The 24,735-nt window shown below is 39.7% G+C and overlaps 1 protein-coding gene across 2 annotated transcripts in view; it reads right to left on the reverse strand.

The window, feature by feature from the left end:
- Positions 1–19,012, reverse strand: part of scml2 (Scm polycomb group protein like 2) — a 28,385-nt gene extending 9,373 nt beyond the window's left edge. For both annotated transcript variants that reach the window (XM_083916890.1, XM_083916889.1), the window contains exons 1-7: positions 18,956–19,012; positions 14,900–14,978; positions 14,559–14,624; positions 11,170–11,240; positions 10,384–10,618; positions 10,011–10,099; positions 9,204–9,447 (exon numbers count right to left, since the gene is read on the reverse strand). In XM_083916890.1, the coding sequence (XP_083773016.1) occupies positions 9,204–9,447; positions 10,011–10,099; positions 10,384–10,618; positions 11,170–11,240; positions 14,559–14,624; positions 14,900–14,921 (727 nt within the window). In that variant the 5' untranslated portion in view covers positions 14,922–14,978; positions 18,956–19,012. The remainder of the gene's footprint in view (positions 1–9,203; positions 9,448–10,010; positions 10,100–10,383; positions 10,619–11,169; positions 11,241–14,558; positions 14,625–14,899; positions 14,979–18,955) is intronic.
- Between the last annotated feature and the right edge of the window lie 5,723 nt (positions 19,013–24,735).

Here is a 24,735-nt window from a genome sequence, read left to right on the forward strand (position 1 = left end):
TGTGGCTCATTCCCAGAATACAGTCTACATTTGGTATCTATAAAAACTTTCTCCACTTTATTTTAATTCATTTTAATTAAATCCCTGAGCCACGATTGTGAGGCTGCTTGTAAAAAAGTACCAAACCAGGTACATTTTTCTGCAATTTAGCTCCTTGACTGCAAGTAATGTATATTTAACAGTTTTGCAGACTGTTTTTAGAATGCATAACAGCGGTAATGTGGCTGCTGCTACTAACTCTTACCACCATTATCAATTAATCTGCCTCTTACTTTCTTGTCTAAAAGTTGGGCTACCTAAATGTGCATATCAGTTCCTGGAGCCCACACTTTTTAAGTCGATTGCTTTTTCTAAGCAACAGTAAAAATAAAAATTATATATATATGTATCTATATATTATTTACATACTCAAACCAAATCATTTAAGAAACTGGAACAAGCAAATGCTGTTATTTTTGCTGAACTAAAAATGACATGAACCATTAATTATCAATTCTTGCAAATTCATTTTCAGCTGACTAATGAATAGTGTCACCTCTATATGCTATAGTTTAAGATTTTTATTTTTTCATCCTGTTTCTGGCAACTATTGGTTTCCATTATTATCTGTACTGTATAAAATCAGTTGTAACCAATAGAAAACATGAATTTCGTGTCTAAAACACATAGTGTACACTGTACAATGGTTAGGTCTGATGTAACATGTGATTTGTAGTAAACTGGCTCAAGATAGCAAAATCATTAACTCACTCAGAAAAAGTATATGTACACATCTAAGTAAACTACAAACAGAAATGTAACATTAGTCCTCACTAATAAACTTTTTTTTGCATAGCATCCCTAGCATGCATACGGTGCAACAAAACAGACATATGGTACTGATCATGACTATATAATTCAAACTCGACCCATTGACCTGTGTAAGCCACAGCCTCAGGAAACATGTGCATGTGCAAGTGTATGAGAGTATGTGTGAGCATACATGCACGCATGAGAACGGGGTCGCTGAGAAGTGTGTCTGCTGTCTGGGGGCTGGGGGGAGGGGCTCCACAGAGTTGCCTCTCATCTAATTACAACCACCACCCCCCCACCCTCACATGCCGAGCACCCTCATAGCAAACAGTCAATTCAACCGCATGCACACATACACACACACATAGACTTTTCCTTCAAGTGAATCTGAAGCAGTATGAAACTCATAAAACTGCAGGTTAAGGTGTGTGTGACTGTGCCGACAGCAGAAAGAAAGGGGGAAGTAACTTAAATAGCTTCAGGGCAGAAAGTATAAACACAACAATGTTTTCCAGCACAAAGTCCTCAGCATGACACGCCAGCTTAGTCAAACAATTAAAATAAAATCACTGTTCTTCTGTGACTTGATCCTATAAGTTCACATAATAAAGAGGGGGGCGTAAAATGGGTAAGAGTATTTGATAATCCTTGTCTGAGCCTTGTGCAAACTAATTTCTGATTCTTAAAAATAACACATGATCAAAAACACATGGTGTTCCAAACATAATTACAGCCAACGATAATGTTCTGCAGACGTTCAGTCTTTCGGGCTAGCAAAAGCCACTGGTCTCTTTCAATGAATGTGACTGAAAGCAAGTAATTCCAAAAGTCTTCATGCTAAACAAAGAAACTGTGTCTAACTGTGTCGTAATCATTAACAGCAGGGTTGGAGACCACTACACATGTGAGATGACACTCAAGTTTCATGTGAACAGCAGATTTAGCTTTCGCTTCCCTTTTTATGTTTTACCATGATAATAGCACAAATGCAAGTATGAGTGTTTTACTAAAACAATCTTTTCTATAAGTTATTCAGGAGAAAAATGAGCAAATCTAAACAAACAATAATGTCCAAGACCACTACTACTTCTTCCTGAGTTGACAGATACTTCACTGAATGTGTGCAGTATCCGTAGATGTTGATTTGTTACATTTGAGGGAAGTTTTAGTGGAGACAAATATCTTATAATGAAAAGAACATAGATACTTCAACAGATAAATCTAGTTTCATTAAACGTAAACTTTGTTCATACATACATATGCCTGCATCTGCTAGATCTAATCATGAACAGTCCAAAATACCATCCAGATAAACACTGAAAATATAAAGTGCAAAGATTTTTCCTTTCATTTATGAAAAAGAGCAAAAAGAAAAAAAACAACTTGGTAAACATATCAAACTCACCAGGAAATCCCCACCAAAAATGCAGAAGTTCACTGCTACAGTTGTAGCTTTTGCAGCAGTAGCAGCAGTAGTAGTAGTAGTAGTAGTTAGGGAGGTAGTGGCAGTGATGGTAGTAGTAATGTCCGCAACAATACTCAGTTCAGTTGCTTCCTGGTTCCCTCTTAGACGCAACTCTTTGTATTTCAGCTGGTGTTGATCTGTCTCTCTGAATATGTTTTTTTCCTCTTTCTAACTTCCTCTAAATACTCTACTCATCTTATTGACTATTTTCTGTTCCTCTATCAGCTGCTTTCTCAGTTGTCTCTCCCCTTTCTTTTCTCCCGGCAGTAGTCCACAACAAAGCCCACGCTGCTGCTCTGCTGCTGGCTGAAGCTACTGCAAAGCTTCCCTCCCAATGAATGAGCAGGAGGAAGAGGGAAGGGGGGGGGCGGCGGGGGTGTTTAGATTTGCATAGGGGCTGGGGAGAGGTAGAGTGAGGGAGGGAAGAGTGGGTGGGCGGGTGTGGATGGGTGATGAGGAGGGAGGGGGGGGGGGGGGGTTGAGCCCTTTATTCATGTTATCTGTAGGCCATATCGACAGTCTACATCGGTCACCTGCTTCTCAGCAAGCCTCTGGGGGAGGGGGAGATGACAGGGGAGAGGGGTTAACGGTGGGGCTCAGAGAGCGGATGGGGGATGGGGGGAAGTAAAAGGTTAAACTGGATCAGAAGAGTCCCGATTGAAATGGGTGAAAAGGGGCAAACTCCTGGAGTCGGTGCACACATAAGCAAGCTTTCCCTCAACAAGCACGCACACACACTAAGACACACACACACACACACACACACACACACACACACACACACACACACACACACACACGGCCCAGAAGGAGGTTCCATCTCAGTGTAACCCTAGCCTATTCAGACATTCCCTGATGAAAGATGGCCTGGTCCAGCTTCAGGAAACAGTTGCCCTGTCGGATATCAGCAGAGCTCTGGAACAATGTGGAGCAGAGCAGCGAGAGGAAGCCTGCATGGGAAAAGTCCCTTCAGTCAAAGATATCGTAATCTGCTTCTGAATGGACAAACGGGAGCGCTACTGTTTCACAATCGAGAAAGAAACTAATTGATATAAGTGTGTTCAGCATGGTGTTTCTTAATGAGATATGGCATATACTGTACATACAGCAAATAGTTATTTGACACTATTCTTGCATTCACAGTGTATCTTCAAGTCTACTTTTGTCGTGACACCCATTTGTGTATTTTACAAATCAAACCGATGGTGTGAAAATAAAAAAGAAGCAAGAACGTTTTTTAAAGAATTCACATATATCATAATTATGGGTGTTTTTAATACAAAGACTGTAAAGTATAGTAAAATTGTGTAAACATGCCTTACTAAATGCCTTGTTTCTGTCAACGTGACTCAAGTATTCAACAAATTAAATGGATATCTAAAAGGTTATTCTGCCCATATATAACAGAAGGTTTAAAAGAAATATTTTTTCACCACGTGTCTGTATCTGCTAAAATACGGACATGCTTCATTATTCCATGCATTATTCAGAAAGCACTATTCTGCATTCTGACCCAGTTTATTACCAAAAAAGCAAAGACAAAGAGGCATCACACTGTTTATAAAAAAAAAACAAAAGAGGCATCACACAAAATGTAAAAAAAAAATTGCATGATGATGTACTGTACAAAAAGGGAAAATAATTAGACAGCTAATCTTAGCATTCTCTGTAACTTCTTACAAAAATGTGTAGCAGGGTCACAACAGGACAATTTTGATGAAAGCTAATTGGAAAATTTAAATGTAGTAGTAATTACAGAGTCTCTCACATGTACGGCTAATTATCAGCTCATTAGCACCTCAAGCGAGCCCTACTTATTCACTTATTCCCATACAAAGATAGCTGTCTGGTGATTAACACAATGCTGTTATTTTCCCTCCAAACTGCACTCGCACACAAAGAGTAAATCTTTGTTTCTAAGTCTGTAAGAGCGTGATCACACTGTCCTTTTGGCCGCGGCCAAAACCGTTTTTTCAGCTAAAGTCTAGTACCTTTAAGTAGTGTGAGTGCACCCGCTCCGCGCTCAACTGGGGGCAGCTGGGCCGCCACGGCCCGCTTGAAAGAGGTGGGCTTTAGCGGAGCCGTTTGCACATGTACGAGCACGAGCGTGCGCACGCGTACGAGCACGAGCCCTACGGCAGTAGCGTTATGTCCGCCTGTTCGGACATGTAAATAGAAGGATGGACCATGCGCGGACATTTAACAACAACAACAATGGCGGTGAAAGGTTCACGTTGGTGTGATGTGGAGGTGGAGTGTTTACTGCAGATTTGGTCGGATGAAAATATTCAAAAACAGTCGACAAGACGCACAAAAACTCCGAGGTCTGTGGAAAGATTTGTAAACAAAGCCACACACACGCGATCAATGCGTGTGACGTGTTACGGCTTGAAGGCGTATGGACAGCAAGAAGTATTGGCCGAGGCCCTGGTAGTGTGAGTACAAACGGGGCTGGGGCGCGGGGGGGGAGAGGGAGGGGGGACAAGTACCCTAAAGTCCGGGTCGTGGTCCGGGAGGACAGTGTGATCACGCCCTAAGTCTCTTCGAGCACAGACCAAGGGCGGGCTTCACAAAGATAGACTTTGGCTACGGCTTCGACTGAGCTAATGGGTCAGACCTCAGACAAACGGATACATGCATCTGATGTACAAAGCTGTCTAGTTCTGGACTTTATTAGGAAAATTTGCCATGAGTTCTGGGCAAATCCAAGACTGTTTTTCAAACTAAAAAACTGAGTAACCGCGTCAAACTACTCAGCTCCAGCTGAAAATGCTGTCGTCTGGAAGAATTAACAGTTACAAGAACATTTTACTGGGAAAATTCAGCAAAGAGCGTAACAATACAGTACAATTTCAATGAGCATAAACTCTCAGGGCCCTGCAGACCTGTAGCAGAGCTGAGCTGCTGTGGCTACTTAATGTGACTTTTGTTGAGTCATCAGACGGACTAGTTTCTAAAAACAGGTTACTGTGCTCTTTACATACTTTTTTCTTCACTCTGGCACAACTTTGTGAGACAAGAACAAATTATGAGTCACGCTTTCCTCTTTTTTCTATCATTGAGGTCTGACTGAGTTAAGGAAGTTTTTAGACATAACATATTTTATTTGTTCTTTATAAAACTGTCATTAGACTCATCTAAGCTCAAATTGAGACTAAACAAAAACATCTGGCTCCCGGTGAGCTCTGGAGGAGGATAAGGATGTCACCTCATGGCAGCACCCTTTACACACACAACTATTCGTATTTTCTCGGCCAGGCAATCTTGTATGAAGCTACATCTGAGACACACATTAACGTCTCCCTGGTGTATGGATACAAAAATACTGGAGGTGGAAGCTTGACCGCCTCACTGCCCGATGACGAGAACATGTAACTGCTGCCATCCATCAACAAAGTGGAGGAAACCCAAACATACACACACACACACACGCACACACACACACACACACACACACACACACACACGCACACACGCACACGCACACACACACACACACACACACCATTAGAAGGTTGTTGGTCTGGGTTATTGAAAGCCACATGTTTCCTGACCAGTGGACACCAACAACAGGGTAAAGGGGAGGAAATTGCTGGATGGGAGCTAATGTAACGTAACAGCAAACATGAGGATGATTTATATTCACTGCTCCTGCTAAACTTCTTAACAAACCAAGAATCCACAGATTCACTGTAGAGCCATTTGTCAGAGTGATTGTGATGGATGACAAATGTCTAAATATCTGCTAAAGACACTAAACAGCTAAACCTTGGATATTAAGCTTAAGCATTAGTGCAAATCACATGGTGACATACTCCTGTAACTGCTGAACATAATTGCCATATAATGACATCCTGATTGTTAATTAATAGTTCAGTACTGCCTTCACACTTTAATGATATCAACCGAAGCTCTAACTTACGCAGACATGTAATGTTTTGTCTAAGTGAGGTTCAGGAGTCGCTCATGGGCTCCACGGAGAGATTAAGAGTGTATAAAAACACCCAGCAGGAAGTGGAGTAATGTTTCTGAAGGGGCCTCAAACTAAACTGAACATTTCATTTTAAAATGGTTAAAGAAGCGCATTTAAAGTGTCTTCAATGTAGTTATCAGTTTTTAGTATTGTTATGGTTATGTCTAAAACCTTCTATGCTGCCAAAAGAGGTTTCTAACCTCAAATGAGCTTATCTGGTTAAATAAAGATTCATGAAAGCAAAAAAATACACATTTTCAAACTTGATTAAAAAAAAGACAGAAAATACTAAATATTTGTTTTCTGTTTTGTTGTATGCAGTTTTTTTGTTTTTGTTTTTACTGTTTCTTTGAAATAAAAAAACAGACATTAATATGGGTAAAGTATTAATTTAAAGACAATAAAGAATAGTGTGTGAGAAACATTCTCAGTATAGACAATGTTGCCAGAAGCCTTTACGGTATTAAAATCAAAAATCAATTATGATATCAGCATTTCAGAATTGTTATTTTATCATCCGAGGATTCAAACTGTTTTCATTTATGACAATGAATGAATTATTAACACCTATGATTCATAACAACAGGGTATCTTAAAATAAACAGAGCTGATAATTCCAACCTATAATTAGATTTGTTTACTATAATAATTAGTGATTTTCTTTCCTTATCTACACTGTCTGCTTTCCCATCTACTGTATATTAAGCTACACTCAAATAGATTTTTCAATTACTTCAATGGTGTTGGTTCAATGGTTCGACAGCCATTTATGGCAGTCCAAATAAACTAAATGATCAAAACCACATTGTAATACAGTAGGTCAACGTCCCTATAGAAGACTGAGGCAGTTCTCCGTCAATTAGATGATATGTGCGAACACAACACTGTTCAGAGGATTTTAACCTGAAATGTGTTGTTTCTGCATACATGACTAAATCTGTATCTCTGCGGGAAAATCCCTGATTGTTGTTTTGCTCCATCTTTTCAAAAACAACCCAAACAATAACACATAAAAAAAACAGCCCATGGTTATCTGAAGCAGTGGATCAATATATGAGAGAAAGTTCAGAAACTGGAATCTGTTTAAGCTGAATTTTTAGGAAACCCTTCAGACTCAATGTGGAGGTCAGGTTGTCTTTGTTGCCGGTCAAAACTCCACCAACAAAGACAACCAACACGACACAGAGCAGAAGGAAAAACATACAGAGGAGATTCACAAATGAAAATCTGACGTTAACGTTCCCAAACTGACTTGGTTATCCCTGATTTCTTCTACATTTGAACAAACCAGCGCCTTCCTCACACATTCAAATCAATGTCTTAAGCGCTTAAAGATTTCAGTAAATTCTGTATCTTCTAATTTGTTACTGCTTGGCACCCACTGAAAAAATACTGCATAATTACCTACAAGATGTCACACAATGGTTCCATCTTCAAGTATTTATCCTATTACAAGAATGAAGGAATATGGAATTACGCCGGCCATAACGCCGTTACTTTACGATACTACGTACGTGATTGCTTTTGATAATTACGAAGCAATAACTTTACCTAAAATTTAATACACGGAATAATTCACTTAACAAAAACTTTTTTCCTTCTGTAAGACTTAAAAATATGTTAAATTATTGATTACAATTATCAATCACAATGTCTTAAATATTTTTCATGATATATTATTTTTGGGCAATAATTAACTCCTTATTCTGCTCATTCAACTGTTGTTGCCTAAATATGGCTCACTTTTATGCTTTGCAGACATATCAGCTGCATCAATGATTATTATCCAACAAGACTGGCGTCCTGTCCTAACCCCGCCTCACGCCCGATGTTAGCTGGGATCGGCTCCAGCCCCACGCCACCCCGACGGGGACAAGCGGTTGAAGATGAAAGAATGAATGAATATAACATATATAATTCTGAAATGGGCCATTCTACAAAGTGAGTAGTACTTTTATTTTTGAATGCAGGACTTTTACTTGTAACAGAGTATTTTTAAACTGTGGTATTATTACTATTACAGTAAAAGATCTGAGTACTTCTTCCACCACTGATCACAGTTTGCAAAATATTTAGACAAATGCAAGAAAGGAACGAACGTCTGATCAACTGTTTGAGAGACACCGGGATGTAAAGTCTCGGCGACATGTAGAGAGACTTAAGAAGCTCTGAACAAGATCTCTCTGTCTTAATTACGGCTCAAGTCTACGGCGACTTATTATCACAGCCGAGTGGAAATATGACACCCGGATTCATGGGTGATTAAGGAGAAGTGAGAGCACTGAGTAACCTCTAAAGGCAACTCTACAGGTCTGCTGACATATCTGTGACAGACTAGAGTTGCCACAGCTGAGTTCACAGCCTGTAATGATAAAGCAGATGCCTCAGAATCTGCGCTCTGCTGCACTCTAGTGGCGAAAAATTGGATAATGTAAGTTTAAAATCAGAGTTAAAACATAAGTCCCCCATCAAAAACTACATCAACCAAATAAGTCAGTGTGATAAAGTAGTTTCCTGTTGGTCTGAATGCCCTACATGAGCATCTTCTGACTGTTAGGATGATACCCATAAAGTTTAATCTTATATGAACCACATCCTCTGCTAATAAAACCTGGGCAGTACTGTCTTTCTCTAATCATCATGGTATATTAAACAAAATTATTTTGGCTAATTAGATCATCAATTAGGTTTCTGGATAACACAAAGTTTCTATTCTGAGGCATTATGGAATTATAGCTTGAAGAATACTTTTTTTAATTTGGATGCAGATGTTTCCATCATGTTGATCCAAAACAGAACCATATGATCTGCTTTGTTCTGGAAACCTGTGGTATATTATCAGTGCAAATTGTATTGTCATCTGTTGTCACTGAGAAGAATTGACCAAAACACACTGAATTCACAATCTCCAGATGCTAAATTTGACTCACTACACACGAACAATTGAAACAAAACAGTCGAAGCAGCACTTACAGAAGTTTCCAGGAGGCTGTAAGCTGTGTTTCGTCAGGGCACACCAGCCGACGGGGAAGATGTCTCTAGAGTCAAAGGGGCACCAATAGTCAAAGGCGCCGCGCCAGCCATCAAACATGACGAAAATCTCCTGACCTCTGACCTCTCCCACTGTGGCCGGACAAATCAGGTAGGGGTTCTTCCTGTCCACTGCCTCCAGCTTCATACCAGGCTGGAAGTAGTTTTTAGCTGGTCTGGCTGGTTCCTTGACACACACACACACACACACACACACACACACACACACACACACACACACACACACACACACACACACACACACACACACACACACACACACACACACACACACACACACACACACACACACACACACACACACACACACACACACACACACACACACACACACACACACACACACACACACACACACACAATCACACACACACAATCACACAACATAATTATAATCATAGTTTAGCTACTCAAAAGGCTGATTTCTCCACTTTCTGCTGTAATGAATGTGTTTACTGGCATGCTACTGTGTCTGAGTGGCTCCCCCTTGTGTCGGTGTCCATTACTGCAATAAAATCAGTAGGAAGAGTCCTCAATATTGACTGTGAAGGGATTAAGACATCCGGAAATCCCTATTTAATGTCAACACCTGATGCTGTTTCACTCTTGTTCATGAAACTAGGAGAAAACTTGACATCAGATCTGTCAACTCATTTACACAACTTCAAAGTTTGATAAGCCTCAGTGCGTAAGTATTGGCCTTCAGTGGCTTATTTCAGTTGCCGTTACCATTTTAAAAGCAGAGGCAGGGGCCATCTCTGCTCCACTCAGCGTCCGCAGGAGGAACATGGGCCACGAAGAAGCATTCATCCTGAAACCTGGACACAAGGTCAGATTATTAAAGTGCAGACAAGGTTGGTGGTGATACCCGTCAACAAGCAGGACATCATTTTGCCAATACTCGATTTATGACAAGTACAGATTGTTTGGTATTTGTTGAATATACAAAGCTAAAATGGTCATCTGCGTCTCCAAACTGGGGAAACAGCCGTCAATGAGCAAAACACAAGGACATGAATAATTCACTTTACAAACAAACTCAAGTCATACAGTATAAATATAGACAAATATCTTGTAGACAAATGCCAGTTCAAAGACTCACCCAGCGGTGGCTGCAGCATGTCTCCGGTTCTTTCACAGGTGCCAATTGGTTGGATGTCCAACGAGTCGACCAGTCTCCAGAAGTCGTTGGTGTTGTCACTTCCATCCAGACGCAGGCGTAGGCGAGTACCCATCATGCCCATCACCGTTGCAATGCACACAGAGTTGGAGTTGCGAGGGTCCCGTGCCTCAAGTTTCATACCTGCTTTAAAGTCATTGGAAGGGGGGATTCTGGACTGCGGAGGGAAAAACAGGAACCTTCAGTCACTGTCATGGTTGTTATGATGAGGACACTTAGAACAGGATGACCTATAACAATGCACTGCAATATAATCAAATACTGAAGGAGACATTGTTAAATTGGGTCCAATTTAAGACAACACAGTAAACGCACTTGTCTTGGTCTTCACCGTTTCAGATCCCCTAACTGGTTATTCAGTTTGAAGGATTTATATTATCTGACAAGTTAGAGAAGTGCAGACTGCTCCAACTGGGACTTCAGATTGAATTACAGAAAATAAAGAATAAAGCTAGTGATATTCTCTGTCTGTTGTATTCAGCTGTTGCCTCTGAAGACGAAACTCTTAAAAAATCACAAACAAAACAAAAAAAATTACAAAATTATTTTCTTTTAAATTTGGGCACTAACATGAGCAATCCCCTTTGTGTGGGACTATTCTCCGCAGAATCAGGACAGACTGTATTTAACAATATTGAAAATAAAAACATTTAAAGAAAACAATATAACGAGATGACTGAAATGGGACCTTCAAAATCACTTAGTTACCTGTTTGAAGGAAGTAGGCGATGCTGCAGTAGAGGACGTTTCTCTGAGATACTCTTCCCAACTGAACGGTTCTAGCAACAAAAACAAAAGAAACAAACCACAAACTGTTTTTAAAAATATTTTTGAGGGAACAAAACTTTTGATTTGATTATCATCATTTCATCTTAAAAGGGGATGTATTCAAAATATAGGAAAAAAGGTGGTCTTGAATCGTCTCTAGCTATCACAGACCATTACCAACACTTCAGGGCCCTTGGACACAAGGCACTCACAAGCACTAATGCAAGCGAGGCATGTTTTCACCGAGAACTAGCAACAATCAGGAAGCAAGAATCGTTTCTGCCGAATAATGCATGCAATGCCCCTAACATTCATCCCTGCCAAGAATTACATCGACCTCACAGGCAGTAAGCAAGGTTTGTACGCCTTTTCCAAGGTCAATTTCAAGCACTTTTCAAGCACTGTCCATTTTCAAGCTTTTCCAGCACCTTACAGCTGTGGTAAATTCCATTTTTCTACAAATACATATATATTGATATTGATATATCACGTTAAAAGAGATGGAATTGGGGCGGCTGAGTGGCTGAGTGGTTGGAGAAGTAGCCCCATGTGGAGAGGCTTAGGGTCCTCGAGGCGGCCGCGGTATCTGCTCCAGCCTGCGGCCCTTTGCTGCGTGTGCCCCCCCCCACCCTATTTCCTGTCTGTCCTATATAACAAAGACTTGAAAAACTGCCAAAAAAGGGAGATGGAATTATGCTATGGACCACTGAAACTGGGTTTCGTAATACCAGAAGAATAAGGAATGTAATAACATTTATATTCTATAGCTATGCAGAAACAACTTCAAGCATTTTCAAGTACTTTATCCAAAGTTTAAGCACTTTTCAAACCTTGAAAACACAACAATTTTCAAGGATTTCAAGCACCTATACGAACCCTGAATGAGAGAACGCTAGACCTTCAGATTAACTAGCTTTACCTTGCACAGCATCTGAATTCTCGCCATAACACGATAATCGGGTTCTAATGTCACTGGAAACAAACTGCCAGGCTAACCGTTAGCCTACATAGTTTTTTTTCTTCCAAAAAGAAGCTTGTATCGTTTTTAAACAGTACTTTGACTTAAAAACAATCAGTTTTCCCTTGTGGATGCGATTCCCCTGTTCAAAACAAACTTGATTAAAACAGAGGGAGAGTGACGTCAGACTCCACTAATTATACCTTAAACATTACACAGCTAATATTTGTTTGCTGCTATAGTCATGTTCAGAATATACAACATTTTTTTGGCCAATTCTGGGCGGCGGAAACAACCTGTGAACACAACATGTCATGTTAACGTAACTTAAGCTAACATATGTTATAACCATGACGTTGTTATGGAGACCTTGCTAGCAGCAGCAAACTGAGGAACGCACCGCACATGTAACGTTACTGCTAAGTCAAATATTCACTCTTTTAACTCTGCATTTGTCTCTGCTGTGGTTTGCTGATGGAAATATTTGTTTCTGTAACTACTAAGTGCTCAATTAGCTAGCTAGAAGCTTTCTCTACCGCGGTGAAGTTAGTTGAGTTCCCTGCAGCGTCAGTTTCACCCGGTGTTGGCAGTTGTAGGACGTTTAACATTAGCTCATCTATAAGCCTTCGCTTTTCACCGCTCACATCGGGATCATCAATAAATGACTGTTTTAGTGACACAACAATGTTTTGTTTCCGAAACTTTTATGCTTACTTGCCTATATTAGTGACATAAAAAGGCCTCATGTAGCACATTTTTGTCTGCTGATGTCATTTATTAGACAAAAATATTTTCATAGAAAATGATGGCAGTGTAGCTGGGATCGGCTCCAGCACTCCCTCCCCCGCGACCCTGATAGGGACAAGCGGTTTTAGATGAATGAATGAATGAATGAATGAATGAATGATGGCAGTGTCCAATAGCTCAAATCAATACGACACTGGACTCCAGTGGAGGGAGAAGTACGCTGCTCAGATCCTTTACTTAAGAAGCCTAGTAGAAATTTCGAAATATGCTAAGTGACTATTGTTTAAAAACACTCCATTACAAATCCTGAATTCAAAATGTCACTTAAGTTAAAGTACAGAAGTATTATTAGCAAAATGTATCAAAAATAAAATTACCTATTATGCAGAATGGCTCTTTCAAACTATCATATTATTATAAAAAATATATTTATTTTGTTATCACTAACACATATATGTAATAGCACTTGTAACTAATGTTACAGTTTGTCAATGTAGACTAGTTTGAGATACTTAATATATTACTGGGTTGATTAGTAGTACTGCATCATATAATATAATATATTTGGCTTGGTTGAAAGTAGGCTAGTGTCTATTAGAGTCAAGTAAATGTAGTGGAGTAAAAAGTTCATGTCCCTCTAAGATGCAGTGGAGGTGAGGCGGATTAATGCACAGGCTGCAGCCTAGGGGCCCAGGTGTGTTTTTAATTTACCTCACTGGGGGCCCTTAGAAACATTAAAAAAAAATTAAGTCACTGATAGATATAGTATATATATACTAGACAGTAAAGAGGCAAAATGTCAGAGAGGAAATGTGACAGCGGAAAAAAGAAAAGCACAGCGACTGAAAGAGCAACGGGACCAAGATCTCCTAAAGAAAATTCTTACATTGACAGGATTTTTCAAAGATTGCAGACTTTTCTTCTAGCAGGGTCGTTTTCTGATAAGGCATGAATTATAATGCGGGGGGCCCCAAACAAACAGTAGCCTAGGAGCCCCTGATCATCTTAACACGCCACTGTAGAAGTCATAGAGTAAAAACTCAAGTAAAGTTTGTCGAAAAATGTAATAAATATAAGCCATTTAGTTACATTCCACCACACGCCTTTATATTGGATTTTAGTGCTAGTGCTAATCTATTTTAAAACAATATTTTGTTGAAATTTGATGATTTGCTTTTCAATAGCTTCCATGTAATGTAATTAATTTGCTCAAAATCAAAACAAAAATATCACTAAACTGGATACATACAGTAGGATATGCAATATATTGAAAAAGGAATAGCTTATTGACCATGTTATGCAGTCCATCTGCACTGTTTAGTGAGTTTAGAAGAAATACACCATTACATGAGGATGAGATGAACGTAATCTTTGTAAAATTGCAACTGCTCATCAACAACTTGCGCAAAAAACTTCTGAAAACGCAGCTTAACACGAAACTTATGAGTGATTTCATTAAACCATCCTGAAAATGACTGAAAACCAGAAAAGGTTACTGATAATTGTTAATTCAATAGCAACACAGAAGTGACTGGATTTAAAAAAAAAAGCTCAACTTGTTTTAGATTGTTAATGAAAGGATCAACAATGAAAAGAAAAGGAAATAGAGTACAGGGTTGCCAACCATTAGATTTGTCGAGGGGAGATCCTGCTGAGATGCTGCTTCGTCTCTCTTTCTCTTCTTTCTGATCTGAAATCAAAAGATGATTGAACTGCTCATCAGAACGCGGGAGCTGCTGATATACAAACTGTAATTACTGCAAGAATGAAGGCATAAAACCTGTGATTGGAGTAGTTCTGAGAAAAGATCAACACCAAAAAATACAAATGATGTGGCATGAAGCGTCACTGAGGATTTTGATCTTTTTGCGTTTGTTTTTTGTTCGAATCGGAGTGGAAGCCTATTAGTACATTTGAGGATCAGTGTAAGTACGGCCATTAAAAAACAGCACTGTGAAGGCCTACCTCTGTGTGGTGTTCGGCCCATGATGACCAAAGTTCAAGGTGCGTCTGCAGAAGTCAGACAGGCTGGTACCTACAGACACTGCAGAGGAGAAAGAGGATACAGTTCAAAAACGTCCAAATACCAGAATGCACAGACTCAATGCAATGTAGGCAACCAAAATAAGAGATGATTAACTTACATGCAAAATCTTTTCCCGCCTTTTTACACTAACGTTGCACAGGCTATTCTTAAAATACAGGTTTATAAAGAACCAAATGTTTGAGGGCTAAAATTCATTTGTGATCTGCTGCTCCGTTATGAATCATCCTGACTTCTCAGATGCTCTTGGACAGGTCTGCTTACTGTCCCCAGAGTCAAAACGGAGTCTTTGTGCACCACATCTGGAACAAACTCCCAGAAACCTGAGATCTGCTCAAACTGTCAGTTATTTTAAATCAAGACTTATGACTTTTGAGTTTGCCATTGCATCTTATTTAGACCTAATTCTATCTGGGACCATTCATTCATATCTTGCTCCGCACTCTCTGTAACAGCCCTGTAATTTATATTCTCCTGTTTAGTCTGCTTATATTATTTGAGCTTATTGTTATTTTCTATTCAATTTTACTCTTTAAATTCCTATTTATGCATTTGTATATTGTCTTGTGTTCATTTTATATATTGTCTTAATGTCTTTTATTTCTTAGGTAAAGCACTTTGCGCTGCGTTGTTGTTGAAAGGTGCTATAGAGATAAACCCCCTTGCCTTTTTTGTGTTGTAGTATTGAACAGTGGTCATTTTTTGTTTTAAAAAGGTTAAGTTTGGTGATATTTTTCTTATTGTAAACAAATCAAATGAAAAAACCAGAGTCAACAATTGATTGATGACCAAAGCCATAGTTGTTTGAATGAACTATTGAATGAGTCACACTGCTTTCATTACAATGCACTGAGTCAATCCCACATAAACCGTCCTACTACCTAAATATTCACTAGAGCACCAAATTTGTATTAATCCACAGATGAAAATGGTCCCCCAACAAATGCACTTCATTCCTGCTTGAGTAATGTTTGCCTTAATACAAGACGTTTGTCTGCAGTAGTAACGAATCGGCTTAAGGCACAGTGCTGCAGACAGGGTGGGTAGGTCGTAAAGTATTGAGAGGTGGACTAACATATTGTGGTTTTGTTTTTCTTCAAGGGATCTGCTGACATTAAAAAAATATAATCACACAATCAAAGCCAATTTACATTGTTTTGCTGCAGGTTTGATTCTGTAGTTGTCACAGGTAATAGCTATTCTTTTTTTTTCTTATTGCAATACCATAAGTCTGTCATATTTAATCTCAAACTCTACATATCAAAAATACAAAGAGTCCTGAACAGTTTTACCCCAATAAAAACAAATATATTCTCTTAATTGTGCATAATAAATAATTATCACACCGCATAAACACAACCACTATGTGCACTTGTGCTAATTTGGGGGATTTGTCCAAAATATGCTCCTGAGTCACTTTACAAATTCTTAATAAAATCAAATTATTACCACACTGTTTACACTGAAAATCTGGCCAAAACATCCAGGTTTACAAAACCTCTGAGCAGAGTCCCACTCCCTGCAAAGTCCTTACATGGTGAAAGTTAAAAAGTGAAGCAGTGTACATATAAAGATCAATAATCCAAGGTACCAGAGCATCAAAAAAGTGATACAATCCAAATAAAATCCAGAAATTCAACAGTTAAAATCCCTCCAGAAGCCAGACATTGTCTTGTTTTCCTTGTGTTTAAAAGTCTTAGCATCTGCAATGTATTGTGGCTGTCCCTCCCTCTGAAGACCCCTCTGTCTCTGCAGCGAATCCCATTGAGCCAGAAGAAGCCATAAAGATTCCAAGCTGCCATAAAAAGCCATTAGGACGTGTGGATGCGAGACGTCTGCTGGCCAACATGAAAAGGATTCCAGCGCTACTCTTCGCTCAGCTGCAGTCTGGTTCAGTGTTTGCACTGGTCTGCCTGTCTCGCTCAAGAAGGTCAGACAAAAAACGCCTGGCAGACCAGGAAGCACTTAATTTTTACAGCCCCCATTTGCACTGAGGCAGCCACTTATCTGGGATTAGTGTAATGTCCTCAAACGTGAACAGTTAGAAGATCTGAAAAATGACCTGAGGCCTGGTTTCAGGAGAGGTTGTAACTTTTCCTTGACAGGAGGAGCTGTCAAAGTGTTACTGATAGCAGTTTTCCTTACGTGAGAAAAAGACATAACTCTTTGCTCAAAGACATTTTGTTATAATGACGGCAAGTTTGCAGACAATAACCTAGTGCGTATATTTGGACTGCATTGTGTGTTATTTTCCTTTTTTGATAGTTGATACTCACACAAACACTGCTATTTCTTTGTTACACAAGTTTCAACCGAAGTTACATTAAAAGATATAATGTCACAGTATGTGATATCTGAGAATAAAAAAGTACGAGAGCTGTGACCAATCATTAATTTCATTACCAAATCAATAAGTTCATTACTTTACATCTAATTAATTACAGGTCTACAAAATGTTAGAAATGTGTGAATAAAGCCTATGAAAAGTTCCCAGAGCCCAAGGTGACGGCTTTAAATTCCTTCTCCCGTACGACCAACAGCCCAATAATGTAAAAACATATTCCATTTACAGTGAAATAAAACAATCTGAGTAAATCACACATTTATAATAAGTACCTAAAATAAAGTTTATTTAGTTTAGATGTTTCCAGATTGCCTATTTCGTACGGCCAAGTTCAAACCCCAAAGATATTCCCATTGAATCACAAAGGAAGCAGCTAAAACAATCAGATGATTGATCGGTTAGTTAATTAAAAGAAAATTAACTGGCAACTATTTAATTCAACCATCAATTAATTCATCACCAAAGTGCTGGTTTAGCCTCCCCTATCTTTTTTCTACATGTCTTTTTTTATGTGACTTAATATCTTTGGGTTTTGAATATATCACTTTTGGCTTTGGGAAATTGTGAAAGAAATTTAAATGATAAAAATATTAATTGTTACAATAATTAGCAGATGAATCAGTTACAACCTAGAACTAGGTGAATAATATATATTGATAAATTGATAACTCGATAAATAACTTAAATGATATGAAATGATTGTCAGATAGTTGCTGATTGATTAATGAACCAATCACGTCAGCTCTATTTGATACAATATCACATTTGCAATTCATTTAAAGATTGACAAAGTGAGTCTATGTGGGTTTCTCCTGCAGCACATCCTTACGTGGTTATTAATCACCCTTTTTTTAATTTGACAACAATGAGATCAACCTTCAAATCCAGGCTGAACCATCCTCGCAGCCTCGCATGGTGCTTTCTCTGTCAGGCAGGTCAGTTTGGAGACAGGAGGGTGGCTGGATCACATTACTGCCGGGGAGCTGAGGGGTGTGAGCCGCTGCAGGGCGTCAACTCCAGCGTGGTAACTTAAGATACGGGTTCATATCCCCAAAAACTTTCACAAGAGAATTATTTTAAGGCCAAACTGTTTTTTTCTTCACGCCGACATTAAGGGTTTCCCTCACACCTCTGCTTCTTTATGTTGCACGTGTGTTTAATAAACAGTCTCGTGTATTTGTGATCGTTTGCAGGGTTTAGGCTCGGATGGGGAAACAGCTGAAGATCAGAAGATGCAAATAAATTCGAAGAAAAGTCTGTGACGCATTTTCATTTGCGTTATGGTCACAGTTTGGGGGGCGGGACCGCGGTCATTTACACAGGCTAAACACCGCTAACGCAACGTTACAACAACATGCTGAGATGCTACGATGCTGCAGGATCGTAAACGTGTTTTCTTAGCTGCAGTGTAACACCCTGCAGGCATCCAGTAAACAGAAAGCAAAGGGAGATGTGCAGAGTTCAATGTAGCTACTGCGCGCACCGAGCTCTCCGCCTGCACGGAATACACTATAAACACGCTCTGTTGTCTGTCACCGCAGGGACACACAGCAGTGAAGGTGCCCGCCTTTCATCGCAGAAAGCCGTCGATGGCACAACATGAGAGTAATAATGAGACACGAGCCGTACCAACCGTTTGAACCGGGTATGTTGATGGGAGATTCCTCACTTTCTATCAGATGCAAGCCGCCATATTCGCTGCAGATCCGCGCATGTCCACCACGCAGTGCTGTAATTCATATTTTTCCAGTGGAGGTACAACCCCTTCCCAAAAGGTAGACGAGTGGGGAAAATGATTGATTAGTCGTTTTATTGACACGGTAATTGTTTCATGTTGGGTTGTGATAAAAACTGCGAGTCTTGTGGAAACGAAAACATTAAAAATTGGATGTTTTTCATGCAGGAGAAGGTGATGTACAGATGTACAGAACTGCACTGGGAGGTCAGATGTATGTGAGTTGATGCTATTAAGAAATAAAAAATACTAAATGAACAAAAAAAAAAAAAAAAAGACCATTCCCAAAAGATATAAGTAGATTTAATGAGCCAAATAAGGGAAATTATTGCTGGATTGTTTATTAATGTTAACCCTTTGAGAAGTACAAACATTATTGTTAATTACTCCTGCATTCAATATTTAACTTGAGTAAAAGTACACAAATATTATGAAATTGTAGAACACTTCTCTCAAAAGAATTCTTATATCCAGAATGATTAAATATTACTTAATTAGATTAATAACGTTGATACATTTACATGCAGCCTGAGCAGTTTGTATTTGGATCATTGCTTTCTTGCCATTCATTATTGGTGGGGGTGTAATATTTTGTGCACATTTAAAATCGTATATAAATGTTTTAAAACTAAAGTATCTTTTTTAGGTCTTTTTTTTTTAAACATCATAGGCTAAACTCTAACACATCAGCATTTTACCCCAGTTGTTGAGTGAGCACTGTCTATCAAATAATATTTTTGGTTTATTTCCCTGGAATCATTGAAGTTGACCTTATTAAAAACGTTTTATTTCTATCTCCAGTAACCTGTAGTGTAATATAGAGGAATAAAGAATGCAGTATTTCTCTCTGAAACGTGATGGAGTAAAAGTACATAAAGTAGCCTAGACACGTGTAGTATGTTAAGTGCCTCTAATTTATCTAAAGTACATTACTTGAGTAATTATGCTTGGATACTGTTACGGCCTCCTAACAATTGAATAAATTGACTAGTGGCTCAAACTGGAGACCGAAACATAAAAGAAGGACACCAAAGAAGATAGAACTTTTAACATTTTTTATTAAACAACTTATCCTAACAGGAAACAAACATTCCTGAAGGAAAACTAGCAAAATACAAATGAGGATCTTACCCAAAAATGAAATCAGCAAACCCAAGATGGGACCTGGAGATGCCGGCCAAACTCAGCAAAAATGGAGGGGGGACCAGGCCACCCCTTATAGGGACGTCGGAGCTGGCCCCCCTCCCAACCTAACAAAACCAAATTATAAACTAAAAACCAAACGAAGAAAGAAGGCTGCCAGCCATCTCCAGGCCAAAAATAAAGCAACTACTAAAACAAAGATTTTAACAAATCATAATGTGGGACCAAAGGTGCTGGTGGGTCTGTGTCTCTCGAGGGGATGGTCTTGCTGGCTTTATATAGCAGGTTGGCAACTAGGGAGTTGATCGGCTGCAGGTGTGTCAGCCTGCTTGCCAGCCTGCTGAGAAAAGGGAAAACAGGTTTAGGCACATGGAGGAGATCTTTCATGGCCACACGCAACAATACATTTCATAACGAACTATTGTTAAAAAGAAGTTGTGACAGCAAAGTCTATCCATACTCAAAAACTCCATATTTGGCTTAAAATTAAGAACCCCTTCCAAATTTTCCATTTGTGAAACTGTCACAGACAAAATGTGAAATACTTTGTTTCTTATCTCAATTTCTAAATCTGAATACTGAAATCTCAAATCATAAATGTGGCACAAATGTAGGTGCGAACGTTTTTCTTTGGCGAGGAGTCTGACCAAATGTTCCACATCAAATGTCACTTCAGCTGCACTCCAGGCCAGATGGTTTCTACATTTATCTGACAGCTTTAGATTTTAAAACACAATAAATGACAATCTTGTAAATGATGATGTAGTGTTAAAGCTAAATCTATCCAACAGTGTGCTTATTAGCTCCATCTCGATCAGCTACAGCATTAAAAAAGCTGCATTTATACCAATTGCATCAGTACTACAACCATTTAATAACACTTCCAAAACGGTCTGCATTATACATAATGAAAAGGCTTTTTTTTAAAAAAAGGAGGAAAAAAAACACTTTTCTCATATACTCTTCTTTTGTGTAGTTTTATTGGTACAATGAATTCGCCTACTTATTGCATTGTTCTGGTAGAAATGGTCCTCTGGCTGTTGGAGGGGGAAAACAAAGAAACATATTCATCATCCGCATACATTAATTGTTCTTGTCATAGTATAAAGCTGCTCTTATCATAATCATCATAACTGTAACATAAAGTTGTTGCAGTGAGAACAATGAGCCAAATGGAGGATGTGGAGGTCAAACAGAACACACAGTCTTTGGGAGGAAGGTGTTTTTTTTTCTGCAGCATTCAATGAAAAGAATATCTGTAACACCTGCTCATTACGAAACATACCGTGCATGTCTGTGAATCCAGTGAATTCACACTGACTTTGCCAATTAGTGCAGTCATGAAGGGGAGGTGTAGGTGGGAGAGAGTGGAAACGAGCTGCAGGAAGAGGTTTAATCAGTGACACAACATGGACTGACCAAAAGGGGGGATGCAGCAGCCCTATCAGACACTCACAGTGTGACATATGTGTCTTATTATAGGGTGATTCATATCAGGCATGTTTAAATATGTAACAAATTATGAGCTGGATTGCATTTCCATCCCAAAGTTTTATTTGCTCACAGCTCATACTGGATCTAAAAACCACTGCTGGAACGCGCAGACGTCCGTGTTTCTATTGGCTGTCCGCAGCGTCGCTCGGAGGAATGACGACGTTGCTGCTATAACCAGCTGATGCCGAGGCTATGAACACGGAGCCTCTGAAGAACTGTTGACGGTACATGGATACCCTGTCATCGGCGTTATGCCTGCGGATTCGGTCTCGTCTCCATCCAGAGATTGAGTGAGTAGGATATGTGATCGTGTCACGACGCACAGGCCCGGGCTTTTCCACCCCGCTGTCTCTCCACATGATGTTTCTTCGTCTTCCCACATCATCATTTTCATGGGCATGATGCTGTGTGCTTCACAGATTGAGCTTTCTCACCTCACCTGCAGGTAAAAAGGGGCTTCATTGGTTTGATCGCGGTCGGGGCTGCGATGGATTCTTATATTTAAATCTGTGTGTGTGTGCGTGAAATGATGCCTAATAATGGGTTTATTGGTAAACGCTATTTGCGGGTCTTGTTGTGCAACACTGTCGTGGACACGGTCCGTGAACTACGTTATAATGTATGCACGGGTTGCTGTGTAGGCTGAGAAACGCGTGGACAGCGACGGAATGGTGGTGCGCTCCGCAACGCAGCGATGAGAGAGACGCAGTTTCGATGCAGAGAGCAGCATTACTATCCTCGCTCTCTCACCTCAGATACACACGCACACACACATACTCTCGTGCACGCGGACGCACGCATCAGCCCATTAAATTCACACTCCCAAACTCACTCATCCCCGTGGTTTTCTTTGCATGCAAGACACCAACAGGCATTTGTTGCAACATCCATGCTTCAGCCCATTCTATCAATATTTTCTGGACGTCCACCTTATTTCCATTTACCAGCCGTCTGCCTGATGGCTGCAATAGGGGAAGCAGCAGCTTATCAATAACCCACTCTGTGCTGAACCCATTTTTAGGAACATTTCTCCTCTAGTACAAGAAATATTGCATCCTTGTTTGCTCCAATTACAGACTTTCAGGTTATAAGCTATTAAGACAAGATACAGTATGGATCTAATCACCCCTCAGAGGCAGCACCATATCCTTAAATGACTAGCCATGGATGGCCTCAACATCCACCTTATCACTTCCCTTGGAAAGACTGTGTGGAGTGTACACTGCATAGGAAAACGCCCACACAGGCACACAAGCCAAAATCAACATTAAAGTGTTTTTGCACTGCTGAATAAATCAAGTGTTAAACAAATGAAGTTGGACTGATACTGCGAGAAGCATTGATGGTTCCAGTCCAACCTTATTCGCATTACAAAAGAGGCATTTAATAATCGTGATCAGTTTTTGGATGTGTGACAGGAGGAGATCTAAGCTTTTGGATATAATTGTTCTGAGTCTTTTTTCTTCCTAAAACAATATTCTTTATCATTGAGTGTGTATACGTGTAGAATATGCTCTTGGAAAAATTGAGAGAAAGCAAAGCAAGGGCTAAATATTAGCACATAGGAGGAATCAAAGTTGTGAGAATGTTAAATCATCACACAATTCAACATCTTGAATGTGGCAACAACAAAAGAGCTGTATAGGCCTAATTATGTACAGTATGAAGTTGCGCAGCAGAGGCTGATGGGAATGACTTAGTTTTGCCGGTATTTGGTTACAAACCAAAGTATTGGAAGTGATTTTTGATGATGGCACTAGATTAAAAGTCAAAGACCACCAAAGTTATTACAATTCATCCTGAGGTGGACATCATTTTGTGTACCAAATTCCCTAAAAATCCATTCAATAGTTGTTGCTGTGCCAGCAGCTCTGTGAGGCTGTGCTTTGAGCTACACTATAACATCAGCATGCTAACATGAGCACAGTGACAATGCTAACATGTTGATGCTAAGCAGGTGTCATGTTATTGTGCTAATGCTACTTAACACAAATTACAGCTGAGGCTGATGGGAATGTCATAAGTTTTGCAAGCAGCCTTATTTGGTCATAAACTAAAGTTGGATCGCCTGTCTTTGAAATTCACCATGAATCCTTGTATCAAATCATTGCAATCCATCCAAATGTTGTTTGGGTTTCTCAAAAATGTCATTGAAAACCACACAGGTCAACCTGCTGGTGGTGCAAGAAGAAAAGTAATTTGATCACTAAAGTCATTAGGATGCATCGTCTAGGAACCATGAATTGATGTACCCAGAAGTGTGCTAAGCAATCTTGTTGATGTTGAGCTATTTTACTTGATAAGTGACCTTTGTCCAGTCCCTTGGCACCATGGATACATGTGCCAAATTTTATAGCAATCCATCAAATAGATGTCAAGACATTTTATTCTGTACCAAAATGGTGGACCAACTGACCAACAGCGAACGGCATGGCTTAAAAACGGTGCCAGTCATGAGTGTTACCCTTTCAGCATGCCCCAGATTGAATGTGTAGCTGATGGGAGAGGAATGTGGAAGTCATGCTTAAGTCATCCATGATTTAAATTTGTCCTCAAGGAAAATGCTGCCTTTCTGTACATGCACATGACCTAGTTAGCCACCATCTGTGCCAGGAATACCACCAGCATGCTACTGCCTGTGTAAGGCATGATGGGAAGTTGGACCGTGGAGTGACCCTCCGACAGCATGTCTTAACACATTGCTTCTCTGTTTTGTCCTGCAGGTACGACTGTGTGGAGGTTTGGATTTAAGCACCAGACAGACAACCTCAAAATATGGAATAAAGGGAGTTTGAATTGAAACAACTTGAGTCAGATTCATAAAAAAAAGAAAACTGACGTAAAAATAAAAAGTAAGGCTGGAAGAAAGCTGTAGAATAAGGAAGAGAGGAGTAGAAGAAGTTGTGCAGATGGCATGTGGTCAGACAACGTTTCTCCTGGACTCTACAGTTCACTCCGCCAGCCTCCGGTCAAAGCAGGAGTCTCCTCGCTAAAACCTAGAGCCGCTCATTTCGCCTGCTGGAGGAGCCCCCACCCTCGGT

This window comes from Echiichthys vipera, assembly GCF_963691815.1.
Source record: "Echiichthys vipera genome assembly, chromosome: 1".
NCBI classification, from domain to species: domain Eukaryota; kingdom Metazoa; phylum Chordata; class Actinopteri; order Perciformes; family Trachinidae; genus Echiichthys; species Echiichthys vipera.